This window comes from Ahaetulla prasina, chromosome 10, assembly GCF_028640845.1.
Source record: "Ahaetulla prasina isolate Xishuangbanna chromosome 10, ASM2864084v1, whole genome shotgun sequence".
In the NCBI taxonomy this organism is placed as follows: domain Eukaryota; kingdom Metazoa; phylum Chordata; class Lepidosauria; order Squamata; family Colubridae; genus Ahaetulla; species Ahaetulla prasina.
Genome location: NC_080548.1, coordinates 33,773,092 through 33,793,335, shown reverse-complemented (window position 1 = coordinate 33,793,335; position 20,244 = coordinate 33,773,092). Strand labels below are relative to the sequence as shown.

General features: G+C 55.5%; 2 protein-coding genes across 3 annotated transcripts; both read left to right on the top strand.

Annotated features, from left to right (window-relative positions):
- The first annotated feature begins 347 nt into the window (after positions 1 to 347).
- EGLN2 (egl-9 family hypoxia inducible factor 2) lies at positions 348 to 4,529 on the top strand. The gene is made up of 5 exons (XM_058195483.1): positions 348 to 884; positions 2,382 to 2,501; positions 2,936 to 3,072; positions 3,618 to 3,685; positions 4,132 to 4,529. The coding sequence occupies exons 1-5, from the start codon at positions 348 to 350 to the stop codon at positions 4,185 to 4,187; spliced, it is 918 nt and encodes a 305-aa protein (XP_058051466.1). The 3' UTR covers positions 4,188 to 4,529.
- A 598-nt stretch (positions 4,530 to 5,127) lies between these two features.
- LOC131204540 (cytochrome P450 2F5-like) lies at positions 5,128 to 20,161 on the top strand. Of its 2 annotated transcripts, XM_058195926.1 has the most exons (9): positions 6,042 to 9,604; positions 9,779 to 9,941; positions 10,335 to 10,484; positions 15,443 to 15,600; positions 16,434 to 16,610; positions 17,167 to 17,308; positions 17,591 to 17,778; positions 18,973 to 19,114; positions 19,243 to 20,161. In XM_058195926.1, the coding sequence occupies exons 1-9, from the start codon at positions 9,371 to 9,373 to the stop codon at positions 19,422 to 19,424; spliced, it is 1,536 nt and encodes a 511-aa protein (XP_058051909.1). In that variant the 5' UTR covers positions 6,042 to 9,370; the 3' UTR covers positions 19,425 to 20,161. The 2 variants fall into 2 exon arrangements, with proteins under 2 accessions (XP_058051910.1, XP_058051909.1); XM_058195927.1 differs by lacking the exons at positions 6,042 to 9,604; positions 9,779 to 9,941 and adding an exon at positions 5,128 to 5,792.
- Positions 20,162 to 20,244: the final 83 nt, after the last annotated feature.

The following is a 20,244-nucleotide window of genomic DNA, read 5'->3' as shown; positions in this document are numbered from 1 at the left end:
TCTTCGCCATTTGTGGGATGACGGTCCCGCCAGCCTCTGCAACTGGTCGGGGATGGTGGGACCTGTGATCGGGTGCCTGACCTGGGAATGTCTGGTTGGGAGCGCCAGTCCCGTTCTGACCCTCCCCCCAATCCTCCCATGCTAGCTTCGTTCCTTCCTGGGGATGGGAGTGGGGTTGGGAGCGCTGAGTCCGCTCGGGCCCGTTGCGCGCTCACCCCCTCTTCTCCCTCCCGCAGGCAACCGGGCCCGGGCCCTCCCGCTACTCGGCGACCTCTGGGGCCAGCGCTGGGCCGCCCTGGCGCTCGCAACATGCTGCCGGCCCGCGCCCAGCGCCGCCCCGTCCTGAGATGGACGCCTCCCGCCCGGCGGGTCCTGCCGTAGGGCTGCTTGCTGGCCAGGGCAAGCAGGCGGCGGCGGGCTGTGCGGAGGGCAAAGGGGTAGCCGTCCGCGGCCTCCTCTGGCTGGCCCTGACCCGGGAGCCGAAGCGGCCCAGCCCGGAGGCGGAGGGCTCGGCCGAGCGGCGGCCGCGGGGAGAGCCGGGCGCCTTCCGGCGCGGGCCTGTCTGCCGGCTGGCTCGGGACTACGTGGTGCCCTGCCTGGCCCGCTACGGCCTTTGCGTGAAGGACGCCTTCCTCGGGGAGGCGCTGGGCGGGCAGATCCTGGCGCAGGTGGAGGGGTTGCACCGCGGCGGCAAGTTCCAGGACGGGCAGCTAGTGCTTCGTAGAGCGGGACCCGCCCGCCGCATCCGCGGGGACCAGGTCGCCTGGGTGGAGGGCCGGGAGCCCGGCTGCCGAGCCATCGGCGCCCTCATGGCCCGCCTGGACGAGCTCATCCTACAGTGCTCCGGGAAGCTGGGCAGCTACGAGATAAACGGCCGGACAAAGGTAAGCGACCGCCAGGCAGGAGCCCGGCCGGAAGGACCGTTGCCCGGGCTCAGCCCCCCGCCCGCAGGGCAGCCCCTCCAGCCGGTCCCTCGGGCAGACATGGGGAGGGGGGCCACACACACACACACCCCGAGGGCGCTAAAAGCCATCGACTTTAAGCTGGGCGGGGAGGGGGGGCTTGGCGCTGGGCGAGCAGCCAAGGCAGAAACCGATTCCCCTTCCCCCAGAAAGGCCTTGGTGCTTTTGGCTCTTCCTGCGACTGCCTTGGTCCTCTGCTTCCCGGGCTCGATCTATTGGAAGGGAGGCGTGCCCTCCTATTACCTGGGAAGGGACAGGCAGCTGTGGATGATGGGAGCAGCTTTCCTGGATCTTTTCTGCTGTAGATTTCAGGCCAAGAAGGGAAATAAGCCTCTCCCGCCTCTCCCCCTCCCACTTTGGAGACAGTGGTTGGGCTGAGCCCTGAAGGAAGGGGGAGGAAGTGAGAGGGGAGGGGCTGTGGGGCACATGGGTCAGGTTTAGGAGGAGCATGGGCATTTTGCCTGTCCTCAACTGGTTCTGACCACCAGCCCTCTCTGACTCAGAAGAGGCTCCCTCCCTTTACCAGTCTTGCCAGCCTATGCCCCAGCGAAACCCTGGCTGAAGTGCCCACATCCATGAAGTGATAAGAGGAGCCTCGGAGGCCAGCATCCCCTCGGGCAACTAGCCCTGCTTTTGCCTCCTTTTGCAGCCTGGTCAAAAGGCTCTCTGAATTGGCATCTCCTCCCCTCTGTCCTCCGGTGACCCTACAGGGAACATCCACCACGTGGATGGCAGCCGCCCAGCTGGGAGGTAGCAGGTCCCGCCTCACTGGGACTGGATGTCCTCGGTGATCCTGAGAACAGGCTGCTCCAGCCCTGTGTGGGGAGAGGGTCCCTGCTGCAGCGCCACTGGCTAGGAGGGTTGGCTGCCCAAGGAAGAGATGGGCTTGGGGGGCAGGAAGGGCAGATGCCTTGCTTGGGGGCCACCGCCAGCATCCCTCTCATGGTGGGGCTGCCATTGTTCAGATGAACAATTCATGATGGGGGCATTTGCAAATAGATCCTGCAAATAACTTTGCCTCTGAGCATACGCTAAGTCCAGCTTTTGTCCACCTTGGGTTTGAAGGAGAAAACTCTCTGGTTTTCACAGGGAGTCTCTGTGGATGTGGGGTGGGGGCTCCCCTCTGAAAGGAGAGCATCTTGCCTGGACTTGCCTCCTATATCTGGGGTGCCTGCAGTGAGGGTATGTGGGTCAAACAGCTCTGACAGAAGCGAGGCCTTGGCACCTGTTTGATGGTGGCAGAAGAGTTCATCCCCTAGCATTTGCGCTCTCCCCTCCACGCCTGTTTTGGAATGCTGGGAAGTGTCTTGCCAGGTGGTCCTTGGCTGGCAAGAGGGGCAGGGAACTTCTGGGTGCAGCCCTAGTGGATTTGTTAGCTGCTCATCCCCTCCCTTCCCCTCCTCTCCTACTGTGTCCCAGGCCATGGTGGCCTGTTACCCTGGCAATGGCCTGGGCTACGTGCGGCATGTGGACAACCCCCATGGAGATGGACGCTGTGTCACCTGCATCTACTATCTAAACCGGAAGTGGGACAGCAAGGTAGGTGGTGGCAGGTGCGGGGTGTGTGTGAGGAGGGGGCAAGGCTGGAACTCCTGGGTTTTGGTGGGCTTCAAGGGTTTCTTCCTTGCCTTCCGAGGCAGCTCAGAGCAGTTAGGATCGTGACTGAGGCTCAGCTGCTGTTTCAGGGCGAATGTGGGGAAAGGAAGCCGCCCCAAGCAAAATCCCCAGTCTTGAAAAGCGGGAAGTTTGAAGCCCCTGAAAGGGGAGGTTTCGATGGCTTCTAGAATGCTGCAAAGAGCAGGTGGGCTTCCCTTGAGGGGAGCTTGCGGATGGAGGCCTGGGGTCTCGGACAGAAGCCTTTTCATGGTGGCAAGATCGGGTGTCAGCAAGGCCTGGGACGAAGGGTTGCCCTTCCGATGCCCCCAGCCTCCATGGCCAGCCTGAAGGGTCCTCCTTGGCCCCATCTCCCCCAGGTGCACGGGGGCCTCCTGCAGATCTTCCCAGAGGGCCGCCCGGTTGTGGCCAACATCGATCCCATCTTTGACCGGCTGCTGATCTTCTGGTCTGACCAGCGCAACCCACACCAAGTGAAGCCAGCCTATGCTACCAGGTGACGGGGTGGGGGTGGGGTGGCTGGAGGGAAGGGGCTGGGCAAGAGCCACCCTGGGTCTGCAAATGAGTCGTTTCCTCCCCAGACATGCAGAGTGATGTGCTGGCAATGGGGGGAGGAGCCAGATGGAGCCCCTGTCCCGTAGAGAGGAAGGCTTCAGAGCTGACTGCCTCACAGGAAAGAGGCAGGGAAGTCCAGTGGCAGCACCCTCCAAGAGGCTGGAGGACTGGGATGCCTAGCCAGATCTGGGTCCCTGGGCTGGACAGACGATCCCTCCGCTTCCTCTGGAGAGGCTGTAGCCAAAGGCTTCTGGGCTGCTGCTGATAAAGGCTGGGGCGGTGGGGGGAAGCTCTTCTGTGGGAGGGGCTGCCCTCAGATCAGGCATGCAGGGAAGATGCTAAGAAGAACCAATGTGGGGAGTATTCTTGTGCCCTACCCATATTTTGCTACCCATAGAGACTCCCCCCATTAGATCAGTCAGTCAGCTCTCTCAACCCCTCTCACAGTCCCACTGCCTCCTGACCTACTTTCTGCCATCTGCCCAGGTATGCCATCACAGTCTGGTATTTCGACGCCAAGGAGCGGGCCAGAGCCAAGGAGGCGCACCAGCGGGGTAAGAGGGGGATGGGGGCTCCTTTCAGCAGAGGTGCTGTGGGGATGCCCCTGTAGCCTGGGTGCTGGAGTCGTCTGCTTGCAGCCCCTGGGAGGGTCTTTCCCTGGGAATGGCTAGCCCAGTTAGCTGTGGGGTAGACCCAGCTTTGGAAGCTTCATGGACTGTTGTCCAGAGGGGCTTGGCCTATGGTGGCTGGCCGGCCAGGAGAGTCTGCTGGTGAGCAGTGAACAGAGGCTGCTGCCCCCCTGAGGGTTCTTTGGCCTTTGCGGGCCACTTCACAATTGGGGCTTGCAAAGGCTGTGGCAGAGCTGGGAAAGGAGCAGGAAAAGGAGGGCAAAGCAGTGGAGGGCAGCTTGAGAGAAAGGGCGGGGGGTGCCTGGAGATGTGGGGCTCTGCTTGGGAGGGAGGCTTTCCTGTGAGTAACCCCAGCCTCCCCACCCCCGCAGCTTCTGCTCAGAAGGAAGGAGCCTCTTCTGGGACAGGAACTGACGGCCCCACGTGATGGATGGAAGATGTTGCCATGGGAACCTGACTGGCAAGGCCCACCCCTCCTTTGGCCATCCCAGCTGCCTGCGGATGCTGCCACTGCTGGGCTAGGATGCCCTGGTGCAGGGAGGGGGTCTCGGGAGAGAGGGGCCCCGAGTGCAAGGAGGAACCCTGGATGTGTGTCCCTATGGTGTGCAGCTGTGTTTTGGCCAGTCTGTAAACGCAGCTCCACGTGGGGTGCTGTGGGTCCCCCCTGGCTGCCCCATCCTGCTGCTGCCCGCATCACCCCTTTGCGGATGTGGAGAGAGAGAGGGAGAGAGAGAGGAGGACTGTGCAATAAAGATACCTCATTTGGAAAGGCTCTTGGCTGATCTCTTGGGGAGGGGGGCTTGACACATGACCCAGGTTAAAGTGCCCCAGCTGCGTTCCCATGACTGCTGTGCACCCGTGATGCCCCATTGTTGGCCCTGTTCCCACGACAGGCTATGACAGTTACAATCACGTCAGCCTGGTCTGTTTCTGGTGGGCGGCGTCTCCCCATTTGCCACCTTGGCAGCCCCAGGGTAGGACCTCCCCTTGTAGGGTTGGGGGTTCTTCCTCTGAGCTCTCCTCTCCTTCCTTGTGAGGGCTCAGTTTGGATTGTTGGAAATAGTTCTCTGCCCTCTTGTCCTGTGAAGTCTCCAGAGGGTCCATGGGGAGAAGAGAGGCCAATGGGGGCTGGGGGTGGAGGGGATTTAGGGAGCAGCCAGAAGTGAAGGATGCAGGCAAGGAGGTGGCCAGCAGGTGGTGCCCTTGAGTTTTTTGGGGTTTTTTTTTCATTTATATCCCGCCCTTCTCGAAGACTCAGGGCGGCTTACACTATAGAATAGAATAGAATTTTATTGGCCAAGTGTGATTGGACACACAAGGAATTTGTCTTGGTGCATATGCTCTCAGTGTACATAAAAGAAAAGATACTTTCATCAAGGTACTATTAGCAATAGTCTTCATCCTATTTGTATATTTATATACAAAATCAACTTATTGCCTGCAACAATCTGGGTCCTCATTTTATCTACCTTATATAAAGGATGGAAGGCTGAGTCAACCTTGGGCCTGGTGGGACTAGAACCTGCAGTAATTGCAGGCAGCTGTGTTAATAACAGACTGTCTTACCAGTCTGAGCCACAGAGTTGCCTTGGCTGGGACATGGACTTCTTGCGACCCCCTTCCCTCCAGGGCCAGAAGAACTGCCTCCCCTCCCCCCCACAGTCTTGCCCCTTGGCTCTGTCCCACATTTGGTTGCCCATCTCGAAGGACACCTGGTGAGGTAAACACTTGCAATGTGCCTGAAAAGCAGGGAGTGGGGGGTGTCAGTGACCCTCTGGGGCCTTGCCAGCTTTTGGGCCAAACTGGGTCTGTGCCTGAGGACAGTTGTGGGCCGTGGTCTCCTTTCCTGGCTCTGCGCCACGAGAGAAAAGCCTCTCCCCGACCTCTCCGGGATGGAAACGGGAGATGGCTGGGCCTCCTGCTTGCGGTGGTGGTGGTTGGGCCAGGGAATGCTGGGAGTTGAAGTGCACACATCTCGACATTGCCAAGCCAAGGATGAAATGGCTGCCACTTAGACCCTCCCTAGGAGACAGTAAGTGCCTAAACAAGCCGAGCGGGGATTTGGGGCCTTTCTCTAGGGAAGCGTCTCCTAGCGAACACAGCAACAAAGGGGACTGGCAGCCGTGCCTGGCCCTCCGCCCGGCTCTTCAGGGCAGCTGAAGCATGCAGGATAAACATCAGCAAGGCTGCCCTTTTAATCTCTTGACTCTGCCGAAGTCGAAACCCGGCCTCTGTGCCAGGGCGGGGGCAGCTGCTCAGGGGGCAGAACACACAGCAGAGGGGAGGGCTGCAGGCTGGGAAATGCAGAGCGATCCCTGGGTGGACAAACAACCGGGCAGCTTCCAGGGTTTTGTGCATCCACCTCCGCACCCCAAAGCATCCTTTGCTAAGAAGTTGATTCCCCAGTTATCGTGGGAAGATTTGCCACAAGTTGAGGGACGCAGACCTGATCTCTTGCTCTTAAGGAGTGCGGGAGACAAAGGGAGAAGGAAGGCCTGGGGGATGGGGCCCCTCTCAGCCAGAAGTGATCCCTGCTGCCCTGGGCTGTGAATGTCAGGAATCTGAAATGGTTGCTGGGGACTTTTCTCAAAATCTGCAATAGCTTTTGAACAGCCCCCCAACCCCTGCCAATGGAATGTATAGAGAGGACCTAACTCCTACACACATTCAAGTCCCAAAGGAGGGAATGGCTTTTCCCTCTCCCAGGTGCCTGAAGCAGGAGCCACTAAGGGGACTGAGCCAGTGACAGGAGCTGAGTCTTGGAGTGGGGGGGAGCAAGGACCGGGCCACCCGGGGCGGCCAAGGCCCAGGGCAGCTGCTGGGCCTCTGCTCTCTTTGCGGAGGAGAAAGGCGTTCCCAAGAATATCCTTGGCATTTGAGCCCCCCCTTCGCTTCCCTGGTGCTGGCTAAAGGAGGGTGTGAGGCTTTCACAATCGCTGTGAGGTCATGGGTGGGGTCGGCAGTGGCAGAGATGCCAAGGTTGGTGGAAACCTGATCCTGTAACACTATCCTGCTGTTTTTATATCAGCCTGATAATCCCCTGGCACCAGAACCTCCCCCATCCCATCTCGTGACATGCTGGCAGCGGCCCTGAATCTCTCCATGTTAGAAAATAGGGATGTGGCACAACCACAGGGGTCCCTGGGCCTGTGGGGAGAGCTCTCCATTCCCAGTGTAGAACAGCAGGGGGCTGTGCTCTTGGCTAGGCGTCTCCCACTGAGGGGTGCAAGAGAGGCCATCCAACAGGTGCTCTGATGGGCAGTTTGCCAAAACTGCTGCCGCAGGGAAAGCCCTTGAAGCAGGGGTGAAATGCTCCCAGTTCGGACCAGCTCGCCCGATACGGTAGCGATAGCGGTCAGTGGTTCAGAGAACCGGTAGCAAAAATCCCTGGCCCCGCCCCCTGCCTCTGCTGAGCCGCACCTTCATCAGAGGTTGTTTTTTTTTACTTTTAAAAGCAGTTTTTCTTAAGCCGAAAACATGCCTTTAAAAGTTAAAAAAAAAAGCCTTTGAGGATCCCGCAGCTCAGCTGAGATCGTCAAAACCCTTTAAACTTTTTTTTTAACAACCTCTTCAGCCAAAAAGGTTGAAAAAAAAAGGTTTTAAAAGGCTCCTCTGGCGATCCCAACTGAGTTTCTCATCACCAGAACCTTAAAAAACATGTTTTCTATAAGCTCTTCAGCTGAAGAGCTTGTAGAAAGCTTCCTGTTGTGACTACGGCCCTCGAGCCTGTTCTCATGGAGGAGAATGATTCGGAGAGTGAGGAAGAGGAGCCAGCAAGGCCTCCCTCGCCAGGACCCTCCTTGCTGGCAATGCCCCAAGTTCCAGCTGCAGGCCAGGAGGAGGAGCTGACAAGGCCTCCCTCGCCAGGACCCTCCTTGCTGGCAATGCCCCAAGTTCCAGCTGCAGGCCAGGAGGAGGAGCTGACAAGGCCTCCGTCTCCCGCACCTTCCTCCTCCCTGGCAACGCCTCAAGTGCCAGCTTCTGACAATCAATCCCAGATTGATCCAAGGCAGTGAAGTAAAAATAAGCATGCGCAACAGAGGAAAAGGTGTGGCAGGCTCAGAGATTGCTGAGTCACTGAGCCACACCCCACAGGGTATAAAAGTGGGTGGAGCTGCCATGGGCCCATGTGGCCCATGGACAAAAAAGCCATCAAGGTGCACTGCAGCTTGGTTGTTGGAGGGTTAACAGACTTTGTCAATGAGTTTTGGCAATGGACCTTGGAAACGAGATAACGGACCCAGCACTTGGCAGGCCTTTGCACGGTCACTGCCTCGTATTTCCTCAATTGAAGAAAATCAGGTCTGTAGCAAATAAAAAGACTGGGAGACATGCGTCTTGGTGTTTGCTCTGTGAAGTGGGGACGGGGACAGAACACCCCCTTTTAAGAGGTTCTGGGCTGCCATGAAGCACTTACTGAAATAACTGCTCCTTTCGGCTGGGAAAGCCATGCTTTACATCAGCTGCATCAGCTAGCAATTGAATCTGCCTGCTTTGCTGGCTGAGGAACTCTAGGAATTGAAGTCCACAAACCTTAAAGTTACTAAGGTTGGAGACCCCTGATCTAAAAAATATGAATAAAATAAAATAATAAAATAAAATATTTATGCTGCTTTCTGAGATTTGGTGTGTTTCTGTAGTGTCTCACTTTAACTACACAAGCACACAAAATCTCACAAAGCTTTATGTGGCATTTTGTGTGTGTGTGAGAGTGTGAGTCAGTTGTGTTGTGTTGTGTTGTGTTGTGTGTGTGTAAAGTGTGAAAGTTGGTTTTTGAGCTTTTTGTGGCTGTGTGAGGTTCCTGCATGTTGTAGGGGCCATTTTGGGTGAAGTGCAGCTGCTTTTACATTGTGTGTGAGTCAGTTGTGTGTGTGTAAAGTGTAAAAGTTTGGTTTTTGGAACCTCTTATTGTTTTGTATACTTTGTTTATTATTTTTATTATTTATTGTTATTGGCCACGCCCACCCAGTCATCTGACCACCAAGCCACGCCACCAATTAAGCCACGCCCACAGAACCAGTAGGGAAAATGTTTAGATTTCACCCCTGCCTTGAAGGGGTCCAAGCGGAGGGGGGCTTCTCCTTTTTACCTTCCTGACCGCCCCCCACCTTCCCTTCCACAGCAGCCCTGCAGTTTCCTGGCTTTTCTGCAGAAGCCTTTGGTGAAAATGCTGGGCGCTGCAGGTAGCTCAGCCTCCCTGGCAGGCCTGACACGGACAAGGGGCGAGAAGCGTCCGGACCATCTGCAGGGAGGGCCACCCATCCTCCCCAGCTGTTCCCCGGCCAGGTCACTAGCTTGGGGTCCACAGTGGCCCGGCAGGTGGGAAGCACCCAGGAGAATCCTTTCCTCTCTGCCCGGCAATTCTTCTGGGGACCGAATTGGGTGCAGGGCACGTTCTGCCCCAAGGCCCCAGGTGGGGAGGGGGTGGCCTGGCAGCGTTCCTGCCCAGGGCGAAAGTGTTATGCAAGCAGGTGATGCGGCTATCAGAGACCGAAAGCCACCTCAGCTCCAACACCCAGCCTGCCTTTGGAGCCGCCCTGAGGGATCAGGTTCCGCCAGGAGGGGACACGCCTTTCTCTCGGTCCCTGTGCCCAGGGCATAAAAGCAGGCATGGGAGGCGGGCACCTCCTTCTCCCAGCCAGGCCAATCAGGATTCCGACCATGGAAGCCAGCGCAGCCATGGTTCTCCTCCTGGCTCTCTGCCTTTCCTGCCTGTTCCTGCTCCTCCTCCTCCAAGGACGATGGGATACCAAGTCACGCCTGCCCCCCGGCCCTCGGCCCTTTCCCTTCATCGGCAATTTGCCTCACCTGGATGCCAAGAACATGATCAAGTCCCTGCTGGAGGTAAGCTTAGCCTCTGCCACAAATCGGGAACAGGCGTGGCAGATGCTCTGTGGAGGAGTCTGTGGTGGCAGTGGTCGAGGAAGGCAGGCCGAGGGCCAAGGCGTCTCTTCGGCACGGGGCATTGCACAAGAGGCACTGCCCAGCCCAAGATTTCTTCCCCTTGTGGGCCTCCAGCTCAGCAGGCAGTACGGCTCGCTCTTCACCATCCACATGGGGTCCCGGCCAGTGGTGGTGCTATGTGGGTACCAGATGGTGAAGGAGGCCCTGGTAGACCAAGGCGAGGAGTTCAGCGGCCGTGGAGACATGCCAGTCTTGTTCCGATTCACTCAGGGCAACGGTGAGTCCAACTGGCTGCAGAGCTTTCCTTGGGGCTGCCCTTGGCAGGAGAACGATGGGCTGGGGAGCCAGCAGGGCTATCAGTTTCCCTAAAAAGGTGGCTGCCCCAGAATGGGTGAGGAGGGCAGCCAGCAGGCTCCAAGCAGACCGTTGCAAGGCTTGCTCTTCTGCGTGAGTCATCCTTTTTCCAGGACCTTGTGTGTGTGTGTGTGTGTGTGTGTGTGTGTATGGCTCCATCCCAGTCAGGGAGGGGCAGTTTGCCCTTTCTTGCTTGTGGACATCAGGGGTTCTCCAGCTGTCCACCTGATGACCCTCCGGCTGTCCAGGAGAAACAGCTGCCACTGCTGGAGCCAGTCCTGCCCTTGACTCCTCTGCCCCCTCTCCCCCCATCCAGGCATTGCCTTCTCCAATGGGGAGAAGTGGAAGATCCTGAGGCGGTTTGCCATTCAGACCTTACGGGACTTCGGGATGGGCAAGCGCAGCATTGAGGAGCGAATCCAGGAAGAGGCCCAGTGCCTGGTGAAGGAGCTGGCCAAGAGGACAGGTGCGCAGGGCTGCGGGGAGGGGGGCGCTTGGACCGGCTGAGCTGCACCTTCGCTCCCTCCAAGGGGGACTTCGCTTCAGCAACTTCTTAGAACAGTTAATTGCACGCTTTAAAAAGGCTCATCGGCAAGGAGGGACCTAGCGAGCTGCTCCGGAACACTCCGCCTGGCCCCAGAAAGGAGGGGCAGGATGGGAGTGAATTTATTTTATTTATTTAATTTTTTTATTAGATTTTTATACCGCCCTTCTCCCGAAGGATTCAGGACGGTGTACAGCCAAATTATAAAACAATACAATATACAAATTAAAACAAAAATTTAAAACAAGCATATTTCATAAATGGCCGAAATTTAAAACAATCAATTTAAAAACCCTTAAAATTCATAAATAACCCCGATTAAAATTATTTAGTAAACTTTTAAGCCAGTCCCGCTTGAATAAATAAATGCGTTTTCAGCTCATGGCGAAAGATCCGAAGGTCAGGCAGTTGGCGCAAACCAGGGGGAAGTTCGTTATAAAAATTTAATAAATGAAATGAAAATGAAATGAAAGAGTAGGAGCTCCAACAGAGAAGGCCCTTCCCCTGGGGGCCGCCAGCCGACATTGCTTGGCGGACGGCACCCTGAGAAGACCCTCTCTGTGTGAGCGTACGGGTTGGTGGGAGGCATACGATAACAGCAGATGGTCCCGTAAGTACCCGGGCCCTAAGCCATGGAGCGCTTTAAAGATGATAACCAAAACCTTAAAGCGCACCCGAAAGACCACAGGAAGCCAGTGCAGACTGCACAGGAGTGGTGTTACATGGGAGCAACGTGTGGCTCCCTCTATTACCCGCGCAGCTGCATTCTGAACTAACTGAAGCCTCCGGGTGCACTTCAAAGGTAGCCCCATGTAGAGAGCATTGCAATAATCCAAACGAGAGATGACAAGAGCGTGAGTAACCGTGCATAAGGCATCCCGGTCAAGGAAGGGGCGCAACTGGCAGACCAAGTGTACTTGGTAAAAGGCTCTCCTGGAGACGGCCGCCAGATGATCTTCAAACGACAGCCGTCCATCCAGGAGAACACCCAAGTTGCGCACCCTTTCCATTGGGGCCAATGACTCGCCCCCAACAGTCAGCTGCAATTGCAGCTGACTGTACCGGGGTGCCGGCATCCACAGCCACTCCATCTTGGAGGGATTGAGCTTGAATCTGTTTCTCCCCATCCAGACCCGTACGGCTTCCAAGCACCTGGACAACACTTCGACAGCTTCGTTGGAGTGGCCTGGGGTGGAAAAGTACAGCTGTGTGTCATCAGTGTACAGATGGTAACTCACCCCAAAGCCACTGATGACCTCGCCCAGCGGCTTCATATAGATGTTGAACAGGAGAGGCGAGAGAATCGACCCCTGAGGCACCCCACAAGTAAGGTGCCTTGCGGTTGATCTCTGCCCCCCTGTCAACACCGTCTGCGACCGGTCAGAGAGATAGGAGGAGAACCACTGATAAACGGTGCCTCCCACTCCCAAACTCTCCAACCGGTGCAGCAAGATACCATGGTCGATGGTATCAAAAGCTGCTGAGAGATCTAATAGGACCAGGGCAGAGGAACAACCCCTATCCCTGGCCCTCCAGAGGTCATCCACCAACGTGACCAAAGCTATCTCCGTACTATGTCCGGACCGGAAGCCGGACTGGAACGGGTCTAGATAGACAGCTTCATCCAGGTACCAGGGAAGCTGCCATGCCACCACACTCTCTACAACCTTCGCCACAAAGCGAAGGTTGGAGACTGGACGATAATTTCCCAAAATAGCTGGATCCAGGGAAGGCTTCTTGAGGAGGGGTCTCACCACCGCCTCTTTCAAGGCAGCAGGGAAAACCCCTTCCAACAATGAAGCATTTATAATTCCCCGGAGCCAGCCTCGTGTCACCTCCTGTGTGGCCAGCACCAACCAGGAGGGACACGGGTCCAGTAAACATGTAGTTGCATGTAACCTCCCCAGTAACCTGTCCACGTCCTTGAGAGCCACAGAATCAAACTCATCCCAAACAACCTCAACAAGACACGTCTCCGTCATCTCACTTGGATCATCGCAATTTTGGTCTAAACTATCCCGAAGCTGAACGATTTTATCATATAGATAACCGTTAAACTCCTCAGCACGTCCATGTAAGGGGTCATTCCGCCCCTTCTGATGAAGGAGAGAGCGGGTCACCCGAAACAGGGCGGCCGGGCGGTTATCTGCCGATTCAATGAGGGTGGAAACGTAAGAACGTTTCGCCTCCCTCAATGCCACTAGGTAGGTCTTAGAAAAAGACCTAACTAGTGTCCGATCAGCCTCGGAATGGCTAGACCTCCAGGTACTCTCTAGGCGTCTTCTCCGGCGTTTCATCTCCCTCAGCTCCTCAGAAAACCAAGGAGCCAATTGAGATCTACGCTGGGTCAGAGGCCGCAAAGGCACGACATGGTCCAAAGCCCCAGTCGCGGCCCGTTCCCAGGCCACAACTAGTTCTTCAGCCGTGCCGTGGGCAAGATCCTCAGGGAACGGCCCAAGCTCCGTCAGGAACCTCTCGGGGTCCATCAGGTGCCTGGGACGGAACCAACGCATTGGCTCCGTCTCCCTGCGGTGGTGAGCGGCGGTCCGAAAGTCCAGACGAAGGAGAAAATGATCTGACCATGACACAGGTTCCGTCACTAAATCTCCTAATTCCAGATCATTAAACCACTGTCCAGAGATAAAAATCAGATATAGTGTGCCTCCCCCAGTGTGTGTAGGGCCATCAGTTACTTGAATCAGGTCTAAGGCCATCATGGAAGCCTGGAACTCCTGGACCGCCTTTGATGACAAGCCGGCCGATGGCAAGTTGAAATCTCCCATGACCAAAAGTCTGGGAATTTCAACCGCCACCCTGGCAAGCACCTCCAGCAGCTCAGGTAGGGCTGTAGTCACGCAGCAAGGAGCCAGGTATGCGATCAACAAACCCATCTGATTCCTATGGCCCCACTTCACAAGGAGGGATTCACAACCAGCTATCTGAGGCACAGTGGACTCCCTCGGCTCTAGACTTTCTTTAATCACAACTGCCACCCCTCCACCCCTACCTTGGGCCCTCGGCTGATGGAATGCTCGGAAACCCGGAGGGCACAGTTCAACCAGGGGTACACCCCCCTCTGTGCCCAACCAGGTCTCCGTAATGCCCATAAAGTCCGCGGACTCCCTCTGAATAAGATCACAAATCAGGGGAGCCTTATTAACCACGGACCGGACATTGCACAGCATCAGCCGAAGACCCAAGCTCTGAGGGTCCTGGCCATCCAGGGAACAAGTAAGGACTGGGGGGCTGGAGCACGTGATTGCTTTTAAACAGCGAACACGTGCTCCCGAAGAACGATACGGCCCCTCGTCTCTGCCATATCTGCCTCTCCTACTTACCGTACAGATGGAATGACACTCTACGCTCTGAGCACCCCCCTCCCCCCCCTTCGGACCAGGTAGAATAATGCCGTGAGCAGACACTGGGACTGGACATACCCTCCCCGACGGGTTTCTCCCCCTACCCGTCTCTACCCTCCCCCCCTTTAAAAACCTCCTTTTTAAAAACCTATTAAAAAACCCCAAAGAATGAGCACTGATGAGGATAATAATAATAATAATAATAATAATAATAATAATAATAATAATAATAGTAGTAGTAGTAGTAGTAGTAGTAGTAGTAGTAATAGTAGCAGCAGCAGCAGCAGCAGCAAAGTTGAAGAGCAGGACGAGAAACAAACATTTCACTTTAACAGAATAGCCAAGTTGGAAGGGATCTCAGAGGTCTTCTAGTCCAACCCCTTGCTCGAGCAGGAGACTAGTCTATACCATTCCAGACAAGTGGCTGTCCAGTCTCTTCTTAAAAACCTCCAGTGGTGGAGCTCTCACAACTTTTGGAGGGAAGGAGTTCCACTGGTTAATTGTTCTCACTGTCAGGAAATTTCTCCTTAATTCCAGGTTGCTTCTCTCCTTGAAAAGTTTCCGTCCATTGCTTCTTCTCTTGCCTTCTGGTGCTTTGGAGAGTAGGTTGACCCCCTCTTCTTTGGGGCAGCCCCTCAGATATTGGAAGACTGCTATCATATCTCCCTTAGTTCTTCTTTTCACTAGACTACCAAATTTCTGCAACCGTTTTTTGTATGTTTTAGTCTCCAGTCCCCTAATTCTCTTTGTTGCTCTTTTCTGCAGTCTTTCCAGAGTCTCAACATCTTTTTTGTATCGTGGCAACCAAAACTGTGCAATATTCCAAGTGTGCTCTCACCAAGGCATTATAGAGTAGTATTAACACTTCAAGTGACCTCGATTCTGTTCCTCTGCAGCCTAGGATTGCACTGGCAGCTGCCACCCACTGCTGGCTCTTGTTTAAGTGATCGTCCACTAGGACTCCAAGATCCCCCTCTCACAATTGCTGCTGTTGAGCCAGGTTTCGCCTAATCTGTACTTGTACTTTTGGTTTTTTCTGCTTAGGTGTAAAACCTTACTTTTCTCCACATTAAATTTCATTGTTCGAGTCTGTCAAGATCCTTCTGTATTTTATCTTAAGCCTCTCTTCTGGGGTGTTAACTGCTCCTGCCAGTTTAGTGTCATCAGCAAATTTGATGTCCCCCTTCTACTCCCTTGTCTAAATCATTGATGAAGAGGTTGAAGAGTCCTGGGCCTAAGACAGAGCCTTGGGGCACCCCACTGCTTCCCCCCCCCCCGATGTAGGTGCAGTTCCATTAAGCTGAGTGCACTTGCTCAGCCAGTTATGACTACATCTGGTAGTGAGGCTGCCTAACCTGCATTTTTCTGTCTTCATGGAGGGTTCTGCTCTGAGATTCAGGCTGCCCCTTTGGCCAAGTCTTGCAATCTCACTTTTGTGAAGAATATCAACATTTGGTGGTGGGGAGCTGGTTGGCCAGCCCACCTCTCAGTCCTTCGGGCCTTTTGCTTTCGGTGCTGCAGAGCCCTTTGACCCCACATTCCTGCTTGGCTGCTCGGTCTCCAATGTCATCTGCTCCATCGTCTTCGGAAATCGCTTTGACTATGAGGATCAGCAATTCCTGACCTTCATCGGGCTGGTCAATGACAACTTCCGCCTCTTCAGCTCTCCTTGTGCCCAGGTGATCACCTGCTCTGGGGTGGGGATGGGGGGTGAGGCCAGGCAGAGGCAGTAGACAGGCCTTGCAGGAAGAAGCAGCCCCTTCGCTGCCCCTCTTTCCTGTTGGGCCCTCCTGTGGGGTTTCTGGCCATGGCAGCTTCCCCTACCTTCATCTTCAAAGTACTGAAAGACTTCTTCAGCCTCCGGCATCACTTTCATGGCATCAGCCCAATGGTGTGTTGGTTTGAAAGAGGAGTCAAAGAGGCCATCTACATTAAAATTGAACAATCCTCTGACAACGGAAGGGGAGGGATACGACACCACCCATCTCCTGTTTACAACAGAGTCCTTTTAGCAGTTCCAAGAAGGTTCTGCACCCATTTGCACTGATTCAGGGACCCTGAGGGTCTCAACAAAACTGAAGAAGCTTCTTGGATGAGAAGTGAAACAACTTCATGAAAAAACAAAGTCCAGTTGCCTTTTGAAAAAGCACCTTTAGGATGATGTCGTGAAAGTGATGCAAAGGCAAAGGCAACCTTTGGCCTTCCTGGCATCTCAAAGCACATGCGAGATGAGGGGAGACACCCGCCCCACCTCACTTTCTCCTCTCCACGGTCAAGGGCTGGAGGTGGGAGAGGCCATCCTGTGTTTGCCGGGCCTGCTAAGCAGCTGCCACAACTGCCGAGGGGAAGCTGGGAAGCTCCCAGGGAAGGGTGGGGTTGTGTGGCTGGGAGGGGGTCTTTCTTTGTATCCTTTGCCCCTGCTTCCCAAAAGGGATCGGCTTGATTGGCTTCCAGCCCCCCATCCTCACTCCTTTGGCTGCCTCCATATCCCATCCCTGCTCCTTCTTTTCAGATGTACAACATTTTCCCCCACATCATGTATTACCTGCCTGGACCGCACAACCAGATATTTGCCAACTTTGAGAAGCTGCGGGCCCTGGTGAAGGAGATGGCCAAGGCCCACCAGGCCAGCCTGGACCCTAGCTGCCCACGCGATTTTATAGACAGCTTCCTCCTGAAGATGGAGCAGGTGAGAATGGGCTTTGTGGTTCCCTGTGTGGGCTTCCATGGCAGAAGAGGGACAAGATTGCCACCTGTCAAATGCAGAGTGGGGGTCATTGTCACAGTGCAATTTGAGGAAGGGGGAAGACAGCGCCCAGGTTCCTCTCCACAAAATCTTCCTGGCTGCTGCTGCTGTCCAAAGGCTGAACCTCCCGCTGGCCGCAAAGGCAGGGATGGGGGAAAGAGGAGCCCTTCCTTTCTCTCACCTTGGTTTCCTGAGCCACACCTGCCCTCCCCACCCCCACCAATAGGGCAGGGAAGAGCAATAGCTGATGGGAACTTAGTGGCCAGATGTGGCTCCTGGGCAGCCCAGATGCAAGCCTCCCATCCAGGGGATTGGCTCTTAGAGCCACAGGATCTGAAAATTTGGGGTGTGCAGGAAAAATCTCCCTGCCTCCCGACAAGGCGAACCCATGGTCGCACCGTCTGCATGAAGCCCTTTCCTACAGGAGGATTGCCTGACCCGGCAATGGGGGTAGGAGTCAGCCACACAGGCTCACCCCTGTGCATCCCTGTGCCTGCAGGAGAAGGGAGACTCCCGCAGCTTCTTCCACACCGACACTTTGATCATGACCACCCACAACCTCTTCTTTGCGGGCACCGAGACCATCAGCACCACCCTTCGCTACGCCATCCTCATTCTCATGAAGTTTCCCGAAGTTGCTGGTGAGGCTAAGAGGAGCCCCCACCCCACCCCCGGGGCCAGAGAGGCAATCGCCATTTGTGGCATCCGAGCGCCCGAGGCTGGCAAAGGTGGCACCTCTCCAACTCTGCCCAGCGAGCACCAGTCAGGAACACAGGGCAGAGAGGAGAGAGGCTGGTGGAGACCCTGCTAGACAGTTTCTCCCTGGGCACTGAGGAGATGGAGGGAGGGACCCAGGGCCTTTCAGCCCTCAAAGCAGCCCAGGCGGGGGGGTCTCACGCCCCTCCCCACCCCTTTGTCTCCAGCCAAGGTGCAGGAGGAGATCGCAAAGGTCATTGGCTCAGAGCGCCTGCCCTCCGTTGCTGACCGAGCAAAGATGCCCTACACAGAGGCCGTCATCCATGAGGTCCAGAGGTTCGCCGACATCATCCCCATGGGTATCCCCCATGCCCTGACCAAGGACACCCATTTCCGGGGCTTCTTCTTTCCCGAGGTGACGGAGTGTGCCATGGGGTCTGGGCTGGGGGAGGCTTTATCCAGGCCTGGTTCACCCTTTATAGCTCCTGCTCAGCCTGGCTGTAGTTCTCCCCTTGGCAGTCATGGCAGCTGCTTTCTCTTAGAGGTGGGTCTGCGTGGGTTGAGCGAACCTCTCCCCAGGGCACAGGGAATTGGGTGGCATCAGCACAACCTTCTGCTTTCATACCTGTCTCTTGTACACTGATGGTGCCAACAGTTGTATGATGGATGCAAGTTTTATTAGTGCCTGCATGCTTTTATTGGGTTTCTTTCTGGGATTGTTTTAAATGATTTTTATTTGCTAATCCTTTTGTGTGTTTTAGAAAAACGTTCATCCTCCAGTTCCTTTTGGTAAACGGGTGGCCATATCAGTTTGTTAAGTCAACAAAAAAATATTGCAGAGCCAGATGGTGTAGCAGTTAAGACACTGGCTAGAAACCGGGAGAGTTGAGTTCTAACCCTGCCTTGGACATGACCCTCAGCTATTCACTTTCTCCCAGCCCTAGGAAGGAGGCAATGGCAAACCTTGCCAAGGAAATTGAAGGGACTTGTACAAACGGTCTCTGAGAATCAGACATGACTGAACGAAGGACAAGTAATATTTGGTTGATTTTTGTTTAATACTCATTTAAATAAATATCTGTAGCTTTGATTGTAAGTCCTCCATTCCTGCCAGGGAACTCCCCATCCCCCGAGTTGTGTCTCAGGATAGAAAGAGGCAAAGATCTCTAGTGCTGGGGAGTTTCTCAGTCAAAACAGGGTTGTAAAATTTAGTATTCATTTTCATACATATTTCCCCTAAGCTAATGTGAGCATGACTTCCCTATTTACACATTTTTCAGTGATCCCCACCCCCCACCTTGTGCCTTACATTTTGGCCAGTCTTTGCCTGAAGATATGTGCGTTTTCAAGGATGTGCATTCAGTTGCTGGGTGCCCTTTCAACAGGTCCATGCCCCTTTCTTCTGCCAAGCACAACTGGAGAAACATGAAGCCACAAGCCAAGTGGGGACCTTCCCTCTCTTTCTGGTTGCAGAGGATGAATAAAGTGAAGGCAGGGAGGCCTTTCGTACAGAGGGTGGATAAATAGAAAGATGCCGAGTCGGAAGGACATCTAAAAGCAGACCAGCCTCCAGGCTGCTCATTTGCTTCCCTTCCCCCCTTCCCAACAGGGCACCAACGTCCTGCCTTTCTTCCACTCCGTGCACCAAGATCCCAGCCAGTTCAAGAACCCAGAAATGTTTGACCCTGGGCACTTCCTGGACGAGGAGGGGGCCTTCCGCCGCTCCAACGCCTTCATGCCCTTCTCCGCTGGTGAGTGACCGCCAGAGGCCAGTCTGGAGTCGCCCCCCTCCTGCCGGGGACGGGGCAGCGCGTGCGGGGCGGGAGGTTTGGGGAGCCCAGCAGCCCCCCTTCTGACCCCCCCTCCTTCGGCCCTGCAGGGAAGCGGCTGTGCCTGGGCGAGGCCTTGGCGCGCATGGAGCTTTTCCTCTTCCTGACCGCCCTCCTGCAGCGCTTCTCCTTCCAGCCCAGCTGCCCCCGCGACCAGCTCGACCTCTCGCCCCTCGCCAGCGGCATCGGGAACGTGCCTCGGCCCTACACCTGCCGCCCGCTCGCCCGCTGATGCCGCCGTTGCTGCCGGGGGGCAGCGGGGGGGGGGGCGCAGGAGGAGCTCAGGGTCCAGCCTGCCCTCCGGAGCGGAGCGGGAGCGGCGGGGCTGCAGGAGAGCGGTGATGATGGGGCTTCCCTGGGCGCGCAGGTTGCTGGGTTCCGCTTAATGGCTTGACTCCACCCGGTGAGGCGGTAGCTGGGCGGGCGGCGGCAGGAGCGCGGAGCCCCCAAGGGCCGGCCTGCCCCCTTCCGCTCGCCAGCGCCGCAGCGGGAGCGAAAGTGCCGCCTCTCCAGCCCTGAATCCGACTCGAGGCCTCGGGTTTCAGGGCTGCGGAACCGAGGAACCGCCTAGCGCTTTAATCCGGGTAAGCTTTTGCACCTGAGACGATTTCACGAGGCACCAAATGCAGACAGAAAGGAAAAACCCGCCGGAGTGAACACCTGCCGTAAACCGTGTAATAAAAGGCTGGAATGCCGTTGCTGAATTGTGCTAATCCAGAGCCGCCCAACCCTCCATCTAATAGGCCGTTGAGAGCCCTTTGTGCCTGTTACCAGATGCTGTTTTTCAGGCCCCGTGGGTGAGGCTGAAAGGTGATAACTTGCAGAGGGACAACAAAAAATAAGAAATATTCTTATGCAAAAATTGAATTGCACAGTACAAATGTTTTCAAAGGTTACTTCCAAGTCAGTGAAGTGACATTGGCATATTTTTATGTTAAAACACCGACAGTTTTCAGAACCTCTGGAAAATGCTTCCCTTGTAGAGAAAGTGCCCCCCCCCAAAGTGCCCCCCCCCCAAAGTGTCTTGGCTCCTGTCCTTGACTTGACTTGGG